General features: G+C 37.8%; 1 protein-coding gene across 1 annotated transcript in view; it reads left to right on the top strand.

Moving 5' to 3' along the window:
* The window catches only part of LOC121329602 (gamma-aminobutyric acid receptor subunit alpha-2-like), a 65,635-nt gene that overhangs the window by 19,699 nt on the left and 22,999 nt on the right, over positions 1-22,937 (top strand). The window contains exons 4-7 of the mRNA XM_041275270.1: positions 1,960-2,027; positions 14,567-14,787; positions 15,869-15,951; positions 21,659-21,802. Coding sequence (XP_041131204.1) covers positions 1,960-2,027; positions 14,567-14,787; positions 15,869-15,951; positions 21,659-21,802 — 516 coding nt within the window. The remainder of the gene's footprint in view (positions 1-1,959; positions 2,028-14,566; positions 14,788-15,868; positions 15,952-21,658; positions 21,803-22,937) is intronic.

The following is a 22,937-nucleotide window of genomic DNA, read 5'->3' as shown; positions in this document are numbered from 1 at the left end:
AACTAGCTCAAGCATGGTTCCATTTCAAATCATTTTACTCTCACAATCACTACAACCAATCATCACTCATCCCCTAAGCATGGCGCATAAACATAAACTTTTTTTTCTGTTACACATGACAAAACAGGCAGTTCAAAAAGTAAAACATTAATTGCAATAATACTAAGGAATAAACTCTTGTAGCAAGATAATGATGAGACCGAAGATGGAGTGTCCACGTTATCAGTCTTTTTTTTGCACACCTTAGAGTACTTTATTGTTGTAATTAGTTTCTAGCCGTTACAATAGCTTGAAAATGTAACACATGTGGCCATTTACCTTCCCTTGTTTTTTTTGTAATGCTTTTGTTTTGCCACTAAACTTTATTTTGTTTTTGTGAAGTTCGTTTGGTTACCGTAGTAAATTGAACTTTCATATTTGTGTCACTTAAATACCTGTCTTTGCTTCCCAGTATTCTGTAATGTTGTTAAGTTGCTGTTCTGGTATTTGTTGAATTTTCCTGTTATCTCCGGTTTCTTCCAGTTATGCTTTTATTAAAGTTTTAGTAAATGTATATCACTCAATGTAACACTTTCTTGTGGCAGCATTTTCCTGATTTTCAGTGAGCATGTCTCTGTTTTCATCAGTAACATTTTGAAATCTGGTCGTCATTTAATTAAACTGAAGTCAGTTAAGATGCCCACATGACCTGTAAATAATAAACCTTATAATCCTACAGCTGCCTTTACATAGTAAGACTGTAAACTCTGGGAATTTGAATATACTCTATAAGGCTGTAAATGGCTAATAATAATAATAATAATAATAATAATAATAATAATAATAATAATAATAATAATAATAATAATGACACAACTTGGCAATTATGTGAAAAATGTCAAATTAAAATACAAATGAAACTTTAAATGTGCACTTACCGTGCTCAATCTAGAAAGAGCAGCAGAATTCAGATCGTGCAGTAGTACTGTACTAACATTTGATGCTGTCAACATATTTGCCAGAAACAGACAGCTCGATGTTTTTACTGATTTTCTTCCCTCTGACATTCTGGATCATCAGAGACATCTTTGCTCTTTTTGAAACCAAAGGTAAGCACAGTGTGTAACGTGCGTATGGCTGCAGGCACCAGTGCATTACAGTAATTGCAGACAACAGTGCTGTATATAAAGCAGTGAGCAGTTTTGTTCAGGTTGACTGGTGTGACAGTCTACATGGCTGCCTCACTGACCATCTGGGAGCTTCTGGAGAAGAGACTCAGGCAGCACGTTTGGAAGAGTTAAAAATAAAGGTTGAGAGTGTGATTATTGTCCTTGAAGAAACAGTGATTTTAAATGTCAACTTTACTGTGTATACAACTTGTAAATAAGCAGTTTCTTTTTCAGTTTTTCAATCTGCACTTAAATAAATCCTATGCAAAATTGCACAACACCCTACACTTTGTCCTTGACTTAAGCTTAGTGGCCTTGGTGCCTCTACAAATGTATTAAACTGAGGGTCATTTTGACCTTGCCCTTTTTGTTACCAATTTTTAAATGTATGTAATTTTGTGTGAATTGAAAAAATAAATAAATAAATAACAAAAGTCTAGTGAATGACAGCTGAAATCAGGTAGACTTGATGGTCTGTTCTGAGAAATATCAGAACACTCTAATGTGAGCAGGAATAACAATTATTGTAGAGATGTAATTAAGAAATAGCCCACTCAATAGCCTAATAAAATTACTTGAAGCTAAACAATGCAGAAGAAACATCCTTATTTATCCAGTGGGTATGTAGTGCCTGACATGCTTTATAGAGAGTATGATGTTGCCATGGAAACAGTAGCACTTTAGACTAAAGTAAGCATTGAAGCATTGGAGACCTATTTAAGAAAATGGAAGTTTCATGTTGCTCCCAAGGTGTTATTCCAATCAAGTAGACCTCTGAATTTATTTTTTTTATTTACATATTTTGTTTCAGACCGAGTAACAGAAGTGAAGACTGACATCTATGTTACCAGTTTCGGACCTGTTTCTGATACAGATATGGTGAGTGCACTTACAAAACATTAGAAACCTCACCCAGCAAGCTCCAGTTCAGGGAAATTAGATGGTTTACATACGACTAACTTAAACAACAAAACTGTCAGAAAGCAAAGCAGTAAAAAGGTAAAGAAATCTGTTATTTCTAGTTTTTTGATTAGTATTTTTCCAATGTTACTACACCTGTAACAGAAATTCACTTTGCATGCCTGTTTTACACAGGTGAGTAGCTGAAGTAGCTTTTGGGAAACAGCTCCCAGGTCAATTTAAAAGGAGGAAATTATGTCATCTCGCAAGGCATGCTGGGATACAAGCTGGCATACGTTGTCGTCATAACCTCTTTTTCAATTTCAACGTTGATAACCCCACACCAAAGCCACTTTGAATAGACGTTGTATTCTTGTTGTTTGACGTTGTTATTTATATAATACCATAAGGCTTAATTATTGATTAGTATCAAAGGGCAGTTTATAAGGTCATTTTAATAATACAGGAATGAGTAATTAAATTGATACTGTGGCTTTGCCTCTGTAACATATTTATATTGTAAAAAGTGGGAGGCCGTCCCCACCTATGCTGTTATACATTGAACTAGACGCGTTGCATTAATGAAAGATTTAATGCCATGCTCCAATAAGAAAGCCTGAATAAGCTGATTTTTTTTTAAATAGGGGCCATTTAAGCACACAGGTAAAAGAAACCATTGCATTCAATATTTTTCATACCGTTAATACAAATAATGTGCAGTCATTGGATGCATTTGTAACTAGCTGTATTTTCCAATTGCCATAATTCCAAGTTTATGTTTTTTTATTCCTTTATTTGCTTTCTGACATCTATTCATTTAGTTTGTTTCAGGATCTCGCTTATATGTAACTGTCATTTTTGTGCTCAGTTCCACATATTTAAATCATGCATTCCTTAGAGAAAATTACCCTTAGCTTCTCCTTCCCATCTCTTCCCTCAGCTGGAATGTCAGTTAGTTCAGTCCTATCTCTGGTCCTTTTTCCTTAATATTAAAGTTTCTAAATACCTTTTAAAAAAGTCAATACTCTATGAAGTACCACTGAGCTAGTTGCAACCCCCCCGTTGGCAAAAATGTACGTGTATTTGTTTTTAATAGGTGTTAGTTTACATTTTTTTTTTTTCATGCATGTTAAATATACTCCCATTCAGTCTTTTGAGCCATTTCACATCATACCAGGCAAGTGTATATAGATAACTCGTTTTCAGTCTTTATTAAAAGTGTAGTATATATCCAATATATATATATATATATATAATATACTATTATAATACATGTGTATTGTACAACAGTGCACGGAACTTGCACACAGTATTCAGACCCCTGACCAAGTTCTCTCATATTTACTTGAATTACAAATGGTACACTGCAAGTTCGTTCTGTTTGAGGTGTTTATTTAAAAACCCCACTTAAAACTCAAAATATAGTTTATTGTAAGGTGACATTGGTTTTATGTTGGGAAATATTTTTAAGAAAAATAAAAAACTGAAATATCTTGCTTGCATAAGTATTTAACTCCCACACATTAATATTTGGTAGAGCCACATTTCGCTGCAGTAACAGCTTTAAGTCTTTTGGGGTAAGTATGTACCAGCTTTGCACACAGTGTCGGAGTGATTTCGGCCCATTCTTCTTGGCAGATTTGCTCCAGGTTGTTCAGGTTGGTTGAACGACGCTTGTGGACCGCAATTTTCAAATAGTGCCACAGATTCTCAATGGGATTGAGAGCAGGACTTTGACTGGGCCACTGTAGGACATTCACCTTTTTGTTCTTGAGTCACTCCAATGTTGCTTTGGCCTTGTGCTTGGGATCATTGTCCTGTTGAAAGGTGAATTTCCTCCCAAGCTTCAGTTTTTTAGCGGACTGAAGCAGATTCTCTTGCAGTATTTTCCTGTATTTTGCTCCATCCATTCTTCCTTCAATTGTAAGATCCCCAGTCCCTGCTGATGAGAAGCATGCCCACAGCACGATGCTGCCACCACCATACTTCACTGGATGGATGGTGTGTCTTGAGGCATGGGCAGTCTTAGGTTTGTGCCACACATAGCGCTTTGAGTTTTGACCAAAAAGCTCTATCTTGGTCTCATCTGACCACAAAACCTTTTCCCACATCGCAGCTGGGTCACTTTCATGCTTTCTGGTAAACTGCCACCCTCCCATACAGGCCAGTGTTATGCAGAGCTCTTGATATGTCTGACTGGTGCACCATTACTCCACTCCCAGCCACTGAACTCTGTAGCTCCTTCAAGGTGATTGTTGGCCTCTCTGTGGCTTCTCTCACAAGTCTCCTTCTTGTTTGAGTGCTGAGTTTTGAGGGATGGCCTTTTCTTGGCATTGCCTGGGTGGTGTGATGCAGCTTCCACTTGCTGATTATTGATCCAACTGTGCTCATTGGGATATCCAAACACTTGGATATTATTTTGTACCCTTTCCCTAATCTATGCATTAGTATTACTTTATCTCTAACTTCTGTAGAATGCTCTTTGGTCTTCATTTTCCTTCAGATTCACAGCCTTACCAATGGTCCTTCAACAGTGGGTTTTTTATCCAGAAAATGTGACAGCAACTTTAATGGTTTACAGGTGGAGGCCAGTGGTAAGGTAACTGTGTCCTCGTTAGGGCAATTTCTTTCATTGGTGCAAACTGGGAGCTTCCACAGCACAGGGGTTGAATACTTATGCAAGCAAGATATTTCAGTTTTTTATTTTTCTTAAAAATATTTCCCAACATAAAACTAATGCCACCTTATAATAATTGATTCTGAGTTTCAGTGTTTAAAAATAAAATACGAAACAGAACGAAATTTCAATGCACCATTTTTAATTCGGCAATATAAGAGAATTGGTCAGGGGTCTGAATACTGAATACACAGCTAGAGTCTGCACTTAACAGTAGATCATTCACCACTCTGAATGACAGCGGACTCTGTACTGTGTGCAGAACTGAAACCTAAATGAATTCAGCTGGTTTACTACTACTTTTTCTAATCTTAGCTAGAAAGGGCCAGGCACTCACCCCGTTTTAGTTTGCCAGGGACATTACATTTTAGTCCTCAATATATAGCTATGTTCTGAAAGCAATCTCCTTGGTTTTTGTCATGGTTTCTAAACCCAATCACTATATCACATTCTTTTTTGCTTTTCCTTCATGGGCGACAGGTTTGAATTTTCATCGCAGAGTTTGTCAGGGCCCCCCTCCCCTAATAATTCAGTTTTAGCCAATTTGATTCCTTCCACCTGTTATCCCTTTATTTTATTATCCAGGCTTTCTTTGTGTCCTTTGTGTGTCCTACCAAAGAGAGGGCTGGTTTTCAGCCAACAGCACACTCGATATAGCTTACACTGGATAAATGCATGAATATGAATTTATAATGTTTGGTATAATGGTTTTCACCTTGTAGACAATACTATCTTAGCATCAAAGGGTATGAATGCATTTTTGGTGTTTTGCTGAAAAATTTGCTGAAATAAATAAAAATTATATATATAGGTGAAAATTTTTGTAGACTTTCTATATATATATATATATATATATATATATATATACACATACACCACACACACACACACACACACACACACACACACACACATACACATTTCAGTGCCTATAGCAAAGTCTACAAAAATTTTCACTTTTTGTTGCCTTATAGCCTGGAATTAAAATACATTAAAATATATATTTTTTTTTTTCATTTATCTACACATCCTACCCCACAACTTCCAAGTGAAAAAAAGATTCTAGAAATTTGTAGAAAATTAATTAAAAATAAAAACTGAAATAGCTTGGTTGGATAAGTGTCCGCCCCCCTTGTAATAGCAATCCTGAATTAGCTCAGGTGTAACCAATCACCTTCAAAATCACACACCAAGTTAAGTGGCTTCCACCTGTGTTAAATTGTAGCAATTTACATGATTTCAGGATAAACTCAGCAATTCAGCAATTCCTGTAGTTTCCCTCTGCTCGCAAAGACTCAACCATGAGCACCAAGGCGCTTTCAAAAGAACTCCAGGACAAAAATGTTGAATGGCACAGATCAGGGGATGGGTGTAAAAAATATCAAGGCCTTGAATACCCCTTGGTGCACTGTCAAGATGATTATTAAGAAGTGTAAGGTGTATGGCACCACCAAGACCCTGCCTAGGCCATCCCACCAAACTGGATGACCGAGCAAGAAGGAGACTGATCAGCGAGGCTACCAAGAGGTCAATGGCAACTTTACAAGAGCTACAGGCTTTTATGGCCAAGACTGGTCAAAGTGTGCCTGTTACAACAATATTCCAAGCACTTCACAAATCTGGACTGTATGGTAGGGTGGCAAGAAAGAAGCCATTACTCAAGAAAGCCCACCTTGAATCCCATTTGAAGTATGCAAAAAAACACTCAGGAGATTCTGTAGTCATGTGGTAAAACGTTTTGTGGTCTGACAAAACTAAAATGGAACTTTTTGGCCTAAAGGCAAAGCGTTATATTTGGTGCAAACCCAACACAATGCACCACCCAAAGAACATCATCCCTGCTGTGAAGCATGGTGGTGTCAGCAGCATGTTATAGGGATGTTTCTCATAGGCAGGGACTGGGGCACTTGTCAGGATAGAAGGAAAAATGAATTGAGCAAATTACAGAGAAGTCCTAGAGGAAAACCTGCTGCCCTCTGCAAGAAAGCTGAAACTGGGACGGAAGTTCACCTTTCAGCATGACAACGACCCAAAGCACACAGCCAAAGCTACACTGGAGTGGCTAAGGAACAAAAAGGTAAATGTCCTTGAGTGGCCCAGTCAGAACCCCGACCTAAATCCAGTCGAAAATTTGTGGCATGACTTGAAGGAACTTGACAGAGCTTGACCTATTTTGTAAAGAAGAATTGTCAAATATTGTCAAATCTAGGTGTGCAAAGTTGGTAGAGACCTATCCCAACAGACTCACAGCTGTAATTGCTGCCAAAGGTGCTTCCACCAAGTATTAACTCAGGGGATGGAGATTTATCCAATTATGATGTTTCAGTTTTGTATTTTTAATATATAACTTTTTACTCAATAAAAACTAACAGTAAAAAAAATAACAGTGTGGAGTATTATAGGCATTGTGTGTGTGTGTGTGTATATATATATATATATATATATATATATATATATATATATATATATATATATATATATATATATATTGTAAGGTACCAGGGAGGGGGTTAAAATCCTTCCCTGCTAAAAACCTTGTGAGAATGCACATTTGGGTATTATGGGGTTTAATTGTGTAATTGTTTAATTGTTTAGTAATCCCCTGCACCTGATGGTAGTTGTAAATTAGAGCCAGGTGCAGGGTATTTAAGAGAGAGCAGAGTCTGTTCAGGGCTGCTGTGTGCGTAGGGAGGCAGAAGGTGTGGTCTGCTTCCAAGCAGTCAAGGTAAAGTGCTGTGTTAAACCTTGTGAGTTGTGTTTGGGTTACAGGTAAACAGCTTAGCTGTCCTGGTTGAGTTAGGTTCCAGACTGTATAGTTAGTGCTCCAAGAAGGAGCTAGGTGTTTGTTTGTTTTGTTTAATTTATTTGATTGGTGTTTATTAAAAGTGTTCAGCGCTTAAAAATTCCATTTCTGTGTCCTGGGTCTACTTTGAAAGGGGCAACGAACGTGAAAAGTGAAAGGATCGTTTAGGTACCAGAAGTGTGTGTGGGCGCCCCTATGACCCAGTTGGAAACCCTAGAAGAGATGGAGAACTTGGACCAGAGCCAGAGCCGACGGAGGTGGATCTGCTGCTCCATGGGAGCAGGCAAGAGGGGGTAGGAGCCATTTCTGGTGTTTAACCCTGTGTTGAGCCCAGAGAGGTTGGACCGCCAGAGCCAGAGCCGACAGCTGGAGCCGCTGCTCCAAAAATGAGAGCAGAGAAGTACCCAGCCGCCTCTCCCAGAGCCCAGAGAGGAGGAGCCGCCGCTCCCAGAGCCCAGAGAGGAGGAGCCGCCGCTCCCAGAGCCCAGAGAGGAGGAGCCGCCGCTCCCAGAGCCCAGAGAGGGATGAGCCGCTCCCAGAGGCCAGAGAGGAGGAGCCGCCGCTCCCAGAGCCCAGAGAGGAGGAGCCGCCGCTCCCAGAGCCCAGAGGAGGAGGAGCCGAGAGCCCAAGACACCCAGAGGGGGGTGAGGAGCTTCCACCACTCCCAGAGCCCAGAGAGGGAAAGCGACTGAAAAGGCCGCAAGGGGCGACAGGTCCTCGAGGTCCAGAAGCAGCGAGAAGACCTCGGCGCTCCTCAGACCGTTGAGACCGGGTCGTGAAGCGACGACAAGGGAGGCACCCGTGTGGCACTCTGTTAGCCGACGTAAGGCAGCGAGGCCCTTGCCCCTTGCTCCTGGACACCCTGCCGGTCTTCCTAGACCTTCCTGCGCTGGACCTGGAGCCCAGGAGTCTGCAACATTGGCCACAGCTTTTCCCCTGGTTCCCTGCTCCGCTCTTCCCGAGCACCCAGACGTCGCTGGGCTGCTGCCAGACGTCGCTGTTGCTCCCCCTGTTCGCTGCTTCGCTCCCCCTGGGTGATCGGACATCGCTGCGCCGGTCCCCAGTGGAAGATCTCTGTCCACTGCTGCATCCTCCTGTTCCCCGGTCGTCACTTCGGTCGGCCCTGTCATCCCGGTGGGGTCCCTTGTCGCCGGTTCAGGGTCCCTTCCCGGAAGTGCCGGAAGGTTCGACCCACCCTCAAGTCCGCCCGTGGAAGAGGGCGGAAATGGACATTTCGGGACTTGAGTGTGGGTGGTTGTGTTTTAGGGGAGGGGGTGGCCTTGGTATGGCCGATCAGTGTTTCACACTTGAGGGGGAGGATGTGTAAGGTACCAGGGAGGGGGTTAAAAATCCTTCCCTGCTAAAAACCTTGTGAGAATGCACATTTGGGTGTTATGGGGTTTAATTGTGTAATTTGTTTTATTGTTTAGTAATCCCCTGCACCTTTGTGTCCAGGGTATTTAAGAAGGAGGCAGTTTGTTCAGGGCTGCTGTTTGTTGCAGAAGGTGTGGTCTGCTTCCAAGCAGTTGTAAAGTGCTGTGTTAAACCATGTGAGTTGTGTTTGGGTTACCAGGTAAACAGCTTAGCTGTATTTTGAGTTAGGTTTAGTTGTTTGTTTGTTGTGTTGAACTTATGTGCGTCAGCGCTTAAATCAATTCCATTTCTGTGTCCTGGGTCTACTTTGAAAGGGGCAACGAACGTGAAAAGTGCAAGGATCGTTTACAATATATATATAATATATATATATATAATATATATATATATATATAAATATACTATATATATATATATATATATATTATATATATATATGGCCAGCTGAATCTCCTGTTTGAGTTAGGTTGTAATTGTAATAAGTGCTTACAGAAAGAGTTTGATTGGGGCAGTTTTAAAGAAACATTTATGTTTATAGAAAGTGAGAGAGAAATCCCCGTCTGTGCACTGATGGAATCCTTTTACTAAGGTGAATATATATATAATCTTGTAATATATAAGTATATATATATATTTGATATAGCAGTTTTATAACAATAATGTTTAGAGAGAGTGAGAGAGAAGGAGATATGCAGCGTTTCAGCAGCATAAACAAAAGAGCATTGCAACAAGGTTTTGTTTCAAACAATTTTTACAGGGCAAACAGGGTTAGTCTGTCCCTGTTCAGATTAGAAGAATCAACAGGTGTTTAACCCTGTGTTGTCCTATGTTGGACAGGGTCCGACATCATCAAAAAGGCATCAATCACAGGTCCCTAGTCCGTTTTTCTCCAGAAAAAGCAGAGACAGGCTTTCAATGGCTGAGTGAGGCCGAGAGTAGCTGGAAAAAAAAAGTGGAGGTGGATCTGAGCAATACACATAGTCCCTTCACCACAGACACAAACGGACAAGATAGCTGCTTCCACATCCAGTGCTTACAGAAAATTGTGGACATTTGCCAAGCTTTTTGAGATGTTATAGTAATAAAATAATGACTTGGATTTCATTATTGAGGATATGGTGAAAAACATTATTAAACAGGATTTAGTTTGTTTTTAAGTGCTCACTGGGTCCCGTGTACTATAATAAGTAAAACTAGGCAAACTATATATTCTCCATACACTATTGAGCAGGTCCCTTCATCCACAGACAGGGCTCAGGAGATAGCTACTGAATGTCCTGTTGATATGCAGTGCCTATTTAAGCGAACCTGTTTTACTGTGTCACTTTGATATGCAGTAAAATTTTATAAACAGCACGCGTAAAATACACAGCTTGTGTGAAAATAAATTAAACCTGACGCATCTGACAGGCACTGAATATATATATATATATATAAAATTATAGCTTGGAAACACGGCTTGGAAAAATTGGTTAAACAGCATCACATGACAGTGTGTATATATAGCGTATACCTTGGCTTGCATACTAATGAGCCTCTTCACACTGAATAAATCACTAGGCACCACTCCATTCTAAATTCCATGACAAACTGCCATTTTATTTGTTATTAGTTACAGAACCACTGCCAAAAATGAATGGCATGTAATCTATTTCCTTTAATATATTTGGGGATGTAAATCCACATAACTGGTACAACACCAACTTTCGGAGTGAAGACAGCAGTCCACCTGAAAAAAATAAATAAATAAAATAAGTGCACCAGCAAGAACAGACACATAACAGTTGATGAGGAACAGCTAAATGAAATAAAAGAAAACAAAGATTGAAAAATCACACACACACAAAAAAATAACTACAGCATGGGCTGATTAATGTACTTAAAGAAAAAAAATATGGACATTCATTTTATGGAAATAAATCCCAAAAAGTCTCAACAACATAAGAGAATTTTATGCCAGTGCAAGCAGTTCAACTGAGGACCAGTATTCAGTCTCCAGTTTTATAACGCTAAACTGGATGAAACACATATTTTAACAGTAGAAGTTTTAACATTTCTGCAGATAGCTAGTTTAAAACCAGCAGTTCATGTCGGTCAGGAAAACTCTTAGAAAAGCAGGTAACAACAAGGCCAGACACGACCCGCTGAAGTGCCGGCCTGGATTTTAAACATCTGCGGGAAACTGATGTACTGTCACCTGAGACCGTGGTCGGATTGGTGCGTAAAGACTGGTTCGATCGTTAACTTATCAGGCACGAATTGGATGCGAGGGTGTCTGACAAATAACAAAAACATATTTTGAGATCTAAAAGAATGAAAACATACTAGAATATGTGTAAACTTTATAGTAAATGCTTGCATATAATGAGTTAACGAACTCACTTCAAGATCCAGCTTCAGTCTCTCTCTATCAGCTGCTCTCCTTACTTCCTTAGTGTAATTTGAAACTCCACCCTTCATCCTCTAGTCTGTAGTGAGACGGCACTTTTGATGCAGAAATTCACAATAAACGAACATGTACAATTTATTTTTAATAAGCGAACAATGAATTAAATTAAATAAAATATGGGACTATATTACACTGTAGATATATACACAATAAATGTTTCTGGTTTTGTTTTAGTTTAAATGTGTTTTAATTATTTTTATTATTTTTCTTCCCACAAATGACCGGTAGCCGTGTTATAAGCGGTATAAACCACTTCAGGCCATGCGGTTCTGATGATATATACCACTATCTGGGGTGATACACATCTGGGGTGTAAGTACTGAAGCCTCAGGCCTTATCACCACCCCAGCCGTGGTATATATCATGGGAACCGCACGGCCCTTCGTGGTTTATACCTTATATATATATATATATATATATATATATATATATATATATATATATATATATATATATATATATATATATATATATACACACACACACACACACACACCTAGTGGACAAATAAATGGAAACACCTGGGTAAATGAGAGACAACAAGTATATTGAAAGCAAGGACTTACACACAGGTGTGGCTCATGCGTTAATTATGCAAATAACATCCCAGCATGCTTAAGGTTATGTATAAAAATGCTGCTCAGGCCTGGTTGCCTATAATTATGGCTAGCATGGCTGCAAGAGGAGACCTCAGTGACTTTGAAAGAGGGGTGATTGTTAGGGCTCATTTGGCAGGAGGTTGAGTGACCAAGACAGCCCAACTTGCCGATGTTTCATGAGCAGCGGTGTCTAAGGTGATGTCAACATGGATCGCCAAGGGAAAGACGTCATCAGCAAAGGGCAAGAGTGGGCATTAATTTGAAGTGCAAGGCAAAACAGGTGAGCAACTGCAGATCAATTGACTGCAAATTTCAACCTGGGGCACGAGCAGCCAGTTTCATCAAGGTCCACCGAGAACTCCACAGAGCGGGATACCATAATCGGGTTGGAGTGCACAAATCGCTCATCACACCTGGCAATGCACGTTTGCGAGTCCAGTGGTACAAGGAGCACAGGCAATGGACTACCAAGCAGTGGAGAAATGTGATATGGTCAGATGAATCACCCTTCACCATGTTCTCGACAAATGGACGTGTGGCACCAACCTAAAGAACTGTACCGCCCTGAGTTCTTGGTTCCAACAGTGAAGGGTTTTTGTGGTTCCGTAATGTTGTGGGGCACATTTTCCTAGCATGGTTTGGTTGCACTCATTCCCTTAGAAGGCAAGGTCAATGCTAATCGCTACTTAATGGTTCTGAGTGATCATCCTCACAAATAAAGTGTGTTTCTTGTGGCTGTTAGTCATCTAGGGCTCAGACGTAGAGGAACAGCCAGGAGTCAAGATGGCCGCTTTTACACAGCCACATGCATGTTTAATTGAAAAGTTGCTTTATTAATTAGAAAAGTGTGTAAATGGTCATATGGGAATGTCACAAAGACGGCCAAGTGGGCGGCGTCAGAACCAGGAAAAGGAATGAAATACACAAAACACAGGACGGATGAAATGAAATGATGAAGACGCCTGTTGGCGCCGGTTTATTACAAAATAAAAGGTTTAAACAAACACGAAAACACAGGACCCGGCACTCTACGCCAAAATAAATAGACAAACAAAAAAACAGACTAAACTTAACAAAACGGTGCACGGACAGACACTGACAAACACGGTGAGCAGATACTTTGTTATTATTATTATTATTACTACTACTATACTTATTTCCTCCGTCTCCAATCCCGTTCTCCGCTCACCGAACACCCAACCCCAGTATGTGACAACGTGCATCTATATATACTATTGTGCTGGGATTCAATTACCAATTAATTATTCACTTGAATCCCAGCACGTGAATTAATAAAGTGCAATTCCCCGTGCTCACATATTACTACATTTTACTTGCACGTGAAGTGCTGTGCAATCCTCGTGCCTAAATACACATATACATTTTTAAACACTCGTGTTACACAGACCCGTTTATATCCCGTGTACCAATGTCTATACACCAACATTTAAACACACCACACGCAACACATAACAGATAATATACACAGGGGCGGGCACTTTGTTACAGGGAATTAAATTATTGAAGTCAATTTCTCCTCCTGACCAAACCCTATAAAAAAACAATTTTGACCCCAGGCTGTTGCTCCAACCCTGAGCCCAAGATGACTACCCGGTTTTCTCCGGGTACTCTGGTGTCCTCCCACAGTCCAAAGACATGCTGTTCAGGTTGATTAGTCATCCTACATTGCCCTTTGTATGTGTGTGGTGCCCTGTGATGGACTGGTGTCCCGTCCAGGGTGTAGTCCTGCCTTGAGCCCTGTGTCTGCCGGGTTAGGCTCCGGCTCACTCCTGACCCTGTAAAGGGTTAAGCGGTTAATGATAATGGATATAGATATATAATTTATTTAAAATAATTAAAAAACAAAACAGCAACTATTTTACAATTTAATTATTTTAAGGCAGAGACAGAGAGAGCAGTCAGATATCAACATATTTTTCTTTTATACAGTTATACAGGGCAATGCAAAAGAGCAGAATACAACAGACTGCACCTTTAGTGGTTCAGCTGTTGCACTGCCTAGACTCAATGGGAAGGCTGGACACAGTTGTGACATGAAGCCCTAAGCTCAAGGACAAGTTGATGAGATAAATGTGGCCTGACATTAGCCAAGGGGAGAAAACCTGTGTGCGAAAGGGGAAGAATAATATTAAGGTAGCACAGAATCATTAAACAAATATGAATGTTATTATTATTATTATTATTATTATTATTATTATTATTATTATTATTATTATTATTATTATTGCAAGTATATCATTCATTTTCTGAACCAATGCAGACTTGATGGGCCTACATGCAGATGCAGCTATCCTGCCAGTGATTGCCTTTTGTAATTTGACATAACATACCAATAGCATTTGACATTTGTTGACTGAGAAACACCTAGTAGTTGTGAGAGACATTTTCGACTCAAACCCACAACTACTCTGCAATGCAGTTTGTTATTATTGGATTCCCGAGTTTTATTGACCCCTTTTAGAAACGGTGTAGTGCTAGAAATGCAAACTCACATTAGAGGGAGTGTAAATATGAAGCTAATTGTAAAATGAGAATAAGCAATAATATATAGGAGTTCTCTTCTCCAAAAAAGTGATGTTTGGTTTTAATTGGCAGGAATACACAATAGATGTTTTCTTCCGACAAAGCTGGAAAGACGAGCGGTTAAAATTTAATGGACCAATGAACATCCTCCGGTTAAACAACCTGATGGCCAGTAAGATCTGGACTCCTGACACATTCTTTCATAATGGGAAAAAATCTGTGGCCCACAACATGACCATGCCAAATAAACTGCTAAGAATCCAAGACGATGGAACGTTGTTGTACACAATGAGGTAAACTTCAAAAGTGACTCCATTCCATATCCATCTACTTGGGGTATATTTATCAGCAACTTTTTAATTATTTTTTTTTCTGAATTAAAATTACACCTAATCTATGAGCAGGCTTAAGTCATAAAAATGATGTATGCTAGATTAGATATAAACATGTATCATTTATTTTTTTTGATCAGACTCATGCTACATTCTCCTACAAGTTTACATGCATGTAGTCATCTATTCATGCTGAAACAATAGATAACATCAAATGAATGGATTGAGTTGCTCAGACTTAAAATCAAGCAAATAAATAAATAAATACAAATGCATAAATCATCTCCTGACTTATTTATCATTCGAATAAGAATGGAATTTATCAGGCAAAATGATAAAGTGCAGGCTCACTGCATCTAAGGACTCGCTCTTTTTCCATGGATCAAATCGATTTGTTTTTTAAATGGAGACACTACCTCAATAGTGTTATAATTTATTACAGGAGAGTGGCTTGACCCCTCTAACTGAGTGCAGCGACGGGGCTATTATTGTTACACACAAATTCCCCCCAAACAGATAACCACAATGCTCTAGAAAAGTCACTTGAGAGAAAAGAGAACTCTGATCACCAATGCGTATGAAGAAATGACAGATGTTCACTTTACTACATTTCACAATTTATATATATATATATATATATATATATATATATATATATATATATATATATATATATATATATATCCCATGAAGAATGCTATTTTAAATTATATTTATCAGTAATATTACCATTATTGTACCTTACACAATAACTAAACTGTCTGTTAATTAAAGTAGTACTTTGTACCCTTTGAATTTACATGTGGTCTAATCCTGAGATTTGTTTTTATTCAAATATTTGATTGCATGTTTACTAGATGCGTCAGCCAATTCCCTTCCTTCATCCTGTGACAAATACAGTACTGTAAAAAAAGAGGGTAGTCCTGCTGAAAAGAATCCACACCTCATCCCTTTCATCATTTTACTTTTTACTGGGTGATTTTAGTTTCTATGTTAAAAATGGCATCAGATGTAATTTTAAAGGTTATATCATTTTTTGTAGACTGACTGTTCAGGCCGAATGCCCGATGCATCTTGAAGATTTTCCAATGGATGCCCATGCTTGCCCATTGAAGTTTGGCAGCTGTAAGTATAAATTAGGAGCAAGAACAAAAACATTTTGCCAGGGTATTAATAAACATCATTAAATACGGTGCTGTCTTAAGGATGTCTGTTGCACTAGTATGGCAGTTTCATCAAGCTGGATCGACAAACAACTACAATATGTCAAAATGTGTTAGAGTTTATGTGGTAAAACAAGATAAATTTGATCTATCAATGATGCAAGATTTTTATTTATTTTTTTAACCTGTCAGCATGTCTTTTTTAATTTCAACCAAAAACATGCAGCTTTCACTTTGTGTTAGCGTTCACTTTCTGGCGTAGAGAGCAGTCTTTTTTCAAAACAGCATCTGGAAAAACTTTCACAGCTCATAAAAATACTGCTGTTAAGGAAACTTGACCTTGCAGAACTTCACACGAGTTTAAATAAATCACCTGACAATTGGGTTGCCGGGTAATTCAAATACATTGCTGTTATATTATGTCTTGTGAACTTTAGCCTGGGAGCTAAGTTAAAAATATTGTGCATGTTTACTATTATGAGTGTGGAAGGCTAGATAACATTCGTGGAGTGTTCTATTTATTTTGTACTTCATTTTACTGTGAGAGTACATTTTTTATATTGGTGCAATATTTATTAACTTGCTCTGACAATTTCAGTCCGTTTGGCAATATTGATTTTGTCAGATCTATTAAAAGCCACAGTGTTAGCTGTGAGTCCAGTATGAGGTTGGAAATCATATTACACCTGGTGTGAATCTACTTCTTTTAGGAAGAAGAAAACAAACAGAGAAGTGTGGTTTGTGTTTGTAATATAGTTCTGGATGAAAACATGATTCTTTCCTGCTTCTTCCTCGTTTGTCCCTGTGGTACTCTGGGTATAATCTTGTTTCACATATTGTGTAAAAAAAAAAAAAAAAAAAAAAAAAAAACATACCTGCATGGTCATTACAGTATGGATAATAATTAACCATATGTGGTTGATATCCTGACGCAACAAATTATTACCAATAGTGTGATATTAGCAATATGAAGAGAAATTAAGCTTGTTTCTAAAGCATCTAGAAGTGTCTTTATAATATGTACCTGATTGTAACAATATAGAGGCTGTGTGGTCTAGTGGTTAAAGAAACAAGCTTATAACCAGAAGGTTCCTGGTTCAAATCCTAGCTCAGCCACTGACGCTCTGTGTGATATTGAGCAAGTCACTTAACCTCATTGTGCTGTCTTTTGGGTGAGATGTTGTACATGACTACAGCTGATGCATAGTTTGTACACCCTTGTCTTGTATCTTGTAAAGCACTTTGTGATGGTCCACTATGAAAGGCACTATATAAAAATAAAGGTTATTATTAAAAATTATAATATAATAATGTAAAAAATCTTCTATGAGATTTGTTAAGAGACAGAACAAAGCATAGTACTGAAGAAAACTACTCTACAGAATCATTTTTGGTTGCTTTCAATACTGTGAAGAAGTGCAATAAATTGACCTAGTTGTCTTATGGAAAGATGACACTGTATTGTTCAGCAATACAATACATGGGATTTGTGACTGATAAGATGAATTGGCAGAATGTCGTGAGGTTTTCATCCAGCAGTAGAGTGATAATAGCTTCTGCTGCTCCTGGTGATGATGATAATTCCTATCTGACACATTTCTGTGACTAGACTCAGCTTCAGCTTTAATAACGTATTAACCTTTTACCCTCAGAAAATGGGCCAACAAGAGTCCCCTCCCACCCTTAGACATATCAGCCAATAACATTGTTATGCATAGTATGGATTGCATTATTGTATATTTTAAATGAAGGGCCGTGCTTGACACTCCTGCCAAGTTCGAATAATGCCTATTATCTGAATTAGTCATTCAAGTTTGAAAAAAAAGAAGAAAATACATTTGGGAAGTCATCGTGGTATGGTCTTAGTGTTTACTGGAAGATTGGCTTGAATAACAACATTTTCTTTTTCACAAATGTTTAAATTGGAACAACACAAAAAAATATCGGTCCAAAAACACTGAGCTGTACAATGAAAAGGATTACCCATAAATGTGATATCTACAAAAGTTACAGAAAAAGGGGCAAACTTGCCCTTGATTCAGTCTTTTGGTCAGATATAATCTACGATGCGTGAATTTTAGTCCAGTATATGCTGTTAGTGAAATTTGAACTGGCAGTATCAGAGTACCTGCCTAATATCCCTGTAAAGATGACTTCACGTACAGTGCTGCGGTATACTGTACACAACCCAAAAAGGTTAATGCATGGTATATTTAATTAGGAACTAAATGTACTGAGAGCAGAAAAAACATTTCATTATACACCATTGTTAAATGGATTAAAATAGGATTTGTGAATAGGCAAACAAAGAATCATCACCTTGATCCCTTGTGTTTTCTCCTGTGCTTGCTAAACAGAAACATCAGCCTCACCATTGTGTACTACTCCACCATACGATGTGTAGTATTCTCTGCACTTAGAAGGTAGCACCACCTCACACAGCTTGCTGTATTAATGCAAGCAAGCTATCGAGCACGAAACACAGTGAAACAGTGAGCTCTAACAGGGATCGACATACTCCTGATTAATGAACGACAGAACACATAGAACAATAAAAGAGAAACACAGGAGCTTAAGAGGACTGGGAGTGTGGGATTTACGGGAAGCCTGCCAAAGTGACATTAGGGGATTCAGCTGGAAAGGAAACAAGTTTAATCTGTTGAAGGGTAGGGTTATTCCTCTTCATACCAAGGCAGGAGAAAAACTAAATTGCATAAACCTCAGTGTCACATGATAAACCGATGTATACAAAAGTCGCCCACTTTATTTTCATCACAATTTTTCTTTTCATATCTGCATCATACCGGTTTTCTAGATGTTTTATATGATCGTACTAGTTTCTAGTTTTTTGATGTGATCACACCCGCTTCATACCAGTTTTCTAGATGTTTTATATGATCGTACTAGTTTCTAGTTTTTTGATGTGATCACACCCGCTTCATACCAGTTTTCTAGATGTTTTATATGATCGTACTAGTTTCTAGTTTTTTGATGTGATCACACCTGCTTCATACTAGTTTTCTAGATTTTAGAACTGGAGGGTGCTCCTGTAACATCTTACTATTAGTCAAAATGCATCACAAATTTAAGATTCAATCTTACTGAGACAAAAATACACTTTCTGATTTTTTGTAAGTGTCAAGAATCCTCATCACACAACATTAAAACAAATAACACAAGGGCCAATGAAACCCGATTCTCAAAACATTTCACAATAGACCTCCCAGAGTAATCTCAAAGCATTTTCATCTGTTTATATATTTATTTATGAATAAAATTTGCACCTCCAGACACCATCCCTGATAAAAACAGTGAATTCTTAGTATGAAGCTGAACTCTTTGTGTAGCTCAATCAATAAAACCTTTGCTTGTGGTTTTTAAGAGCATTGTCTTGTGTCCTATTTTTGGAAGGTATTTTAATACAAAGCACTTCTCTTGTAATAATTATAGTCTGTCTTTTACCAGACACATCTTGAAGTTCATATTACAGTGAAGCTATTGATACTGATGGTGAGGAGTAAACAGAAAAGAAAAACAACAGTATAATAGTATGTAGTTAAAAAAAAAAAAAAAAACGTCAGTGAAATTAGTCCTATTTAAAAGCCCAAGTTAGGACCGTCCAACGTAGAGGACTGACAGCTGGAGAGAAGAACTTAAATTAGAATCCTCAATTTGAGGATGCTAAATGGATGGTCTTTTAACTAATTTAACTGTCAGTGAAATTAGTAGCAGTGGTAGCTTATTGGCACAACTCTATCAGAACACATTAAAAACCCTCCTTTTTGTCATGAGGAGAGCTTAAGGGAATAATTAAACAAATAATGATATTTAACCATCTTGAAATGTTAACGTAGCCCCACATTAAATACCATAAAATGACACCCAAAATGTCAAGTGGATAATTTTTTATTTTATGAAAACATTTTTTCGGAATAACAGCCCTGTCATAGCATGTTTTTTTTTTTTTTTTTTAAACAGGGACATTGTTTTTGCAACTCCTTGTTATAAGAAGTTGATGAAACAAATGCATTTACACTAGCAATAGAACACCATTAGATATGCCTCAGCGCAAGAAACGGGGAACGAGGATTCGGGGCAGATTGAAGCTTCCACTCTAGGAAAGACACTATTGACATTTTACTGAGGTGCAAAAATTGCTCACGTTGTAAGATGTATGGAAACAGTTTTAAAAGAGCATGGTACCTAGGTACAACCGTTTCAAGGTTCTGCCTGGTAAAAATGTGGCACTTCTTGAAAAAAAAAGGATTATTTTAATGCACTATACTACTAGAATATGTCAGCCAAGTCACAATCAATCACAGTTTGAAGATTGTATAAGTATGTTCTACTGCCAGGAACATGTCATCTAGGTAAACACTTGGAGCAACGCTTGAGAAGAGACGCTGCCAGATGTAATGACACAGTGAATGCCTAGCAAAGCTGTTAAGAGTCTCCAGACCACAACTTTCATCTGAAACTAATAGCCTGAGCACTGAAAACTAAGGGTTTTTTTAAACAATGGCTGTGAATCAAAAACTATGAGCTTGAGCTTTGGTAAATTTACAAATCAGTGTATTTCATTATGCAAAAGGGATTATTGTGTTTACTGAACCCATACACAAGGAACAACAAAGCTAAAGAGATAGTAAAGAGGACATGTACCAGATTTGCACATCCCTTTATTAAAAACAAATACATTTCTAAAAGTGTTTGTGCTATTACGATGACATACGCATTTATATGATTGGCTGTAGGTGGATGTACTGTAATGTATGGATCCACATGGAAACTTCATGTATTGTAATTGTATACACATTAGTAAGGCATCCAATCAGAGGGGAGAATAAATTCCTTGTTTTTTTTATTTTTTATTTAATTTAATTTAGCTTTAAAAGTAATTCTGCTTTAAAATGCAGCTCTTCCTGTTACTTTCTGAATCACATTTTCTCACATGACCCCTTTGGCAAGATAGTGGAAGCTGAACTTTGTCATAAAAAGTGATATGGTACCAGGGAGAAGGAAACATGTCTTTTTCTATAATGTGGACTTATATAATTGTGGAAAAAAAAAAAAAAAAAAAAGATATTCCGATCAATGAAAATCACAGTCAAATTAAAAAAAAAAAAAAAAAAAAACTTTTTCAAAATACTCCTTTGCAGTTGTGTGACACCAGTTTTTCATACAGAGCTGCGTCTTTCAGAGGTGCATGTGAGCAGTGCTGCCACAGGACACTGCATGATACAAATCATTTGAAGGACAAACATCCCATTTAGTTATTTGGAATTTGTAGTAAGCTGTTAACATTAGGTCTGCTTCTGCAATTATGGCAATTGTAAATTTACCAAGATATTTAGAGTTCAGGGTCTTAGTTGAGTTTATTGGCGATACACATCACACCCCTTGTCTATCTGTATTCCCAGATAATGGATATCCTGGAGAATGACTGCACATGTTAGATCGTTAAAAAATGTTTTATATGTTTAAAGAGGAGGTGATTATCTATATGCCACTAGAGGTGGAACTGTGTATTGTTAACCATGATGCCTACTGTAAGTTGTTTATTGTACTGTTACACAACACAGTATGTGTCTTTGTAATCATAACACTCACACAATTTAACTTAAGTACTAAACTACAGTATGATGCTGTTTTGTTTACCTTTACCCCAGATGCCTACACTACATCAGAAGTGACATATATTTGGACACGCAATGCCACTGAATCAGTAGTGGTTGCAGAAGATGGTTCCAGATTGAATCAGTACGATTTGCTCGGGCAAACTGTTGGACAAGAAACTATTAAATCCAGCACAGGTTGGTAAAAAATAATGACAAACATCTCAGGTGTAATAATATTGTTTATTTTAAACACCTGACACTGGGCAGGTTTTTAAAAAAAAACCAGTGATATGGTATCGAACTCATGGTATAGTAAAGAGAGCTTTAGTAGCAAGTGATTTTCAAACGAAATGTGTTAATTAAATCAATCCGTTAATGCTCTGAAATTGAGTCAATGAGGTTGTTAATAAACGCATTTCTCGTTAAAAAGCTTAATTGTCGCAGGTCACCTACATCACTTACTGTCTTCACGACTAAATGGGAACTCGTCGATCAAAATGCATGCTAACGAGATCAAGAAAAATGAATGGACGCTTAATTTGCTGTTATGGAAACTGCTGGCATACAGGCAAACGGCTCCCATCAGCAAGCAGCGGTCAAAAGGAAATAAAACATAATGTGAATAGGTATTTTGTGTACAATTAGTAAACTTAATTTAAAAGTGTGCATTTTGTCATGCAGACTGTACATTTATTTAGATAACGTCACATATAAAATGCTGATTTACGATTACCTGGCGTGTGGGTAAAAATCGGACCGCACAGATTATATATAAATAAATAAATAAAAAAAACCCAACTAGTTATTAATCCTCATTCTGGGGGATATTTTGCCACAGCTCACTATATATAATGTTTTAATGTACATTTTGAAATCTTTTTTTGGTTGAAAAGAAAATTGGTTTTTGAAAATGAAAGCCAAACTATACCATAAGCCAACTATATATATTATTATATATATATATATATATATATAATATATATATATATATATATATATATATATGTTGGAATTTTATTTAATCTACTTTTTTGTGTATATATTTTTTTTTTTGTATGTACCAAATGCCATTTGTGTTTCTAGTTATATTTAACATGTATATCATGTATGTAGCACTTAATTATATACTTATTAAGCTTTTAAAATTACAATAGATCTCCCTAACCCTCTGGTACTTAACTCCAGAACAGTTCCAGTACAGGTCTGTATTCCAACCAGATCCTAAATTAGTTAATTGCCTCTCAGCATCTTCAACTAACTACATTAGAACCTGCTTGGAGTGAAAACCTGGACCGGATTAGATCTCCAGAGCCAGTTGAGTAATACTGAC

Source organism: Polyodon spathula, chromosome 2 (genome assembly GCF_017654505.1).
Source record: "Polyodon spathula isolate WHYD16114869_AA chromosome 2, ASM1765450v1, whole genome shotgun sequence".
NCBI classification, from domain to species: domain Eukaryota; kingdom Metazoa; phylum Chordata; class Actinopteri; order Acipenseriformes; family Polyodontidae; genus Polyodon; species Polyodon spathula.
This window is presented reverse-complemented; position numbering and strand designations above follow the sequence as displayed.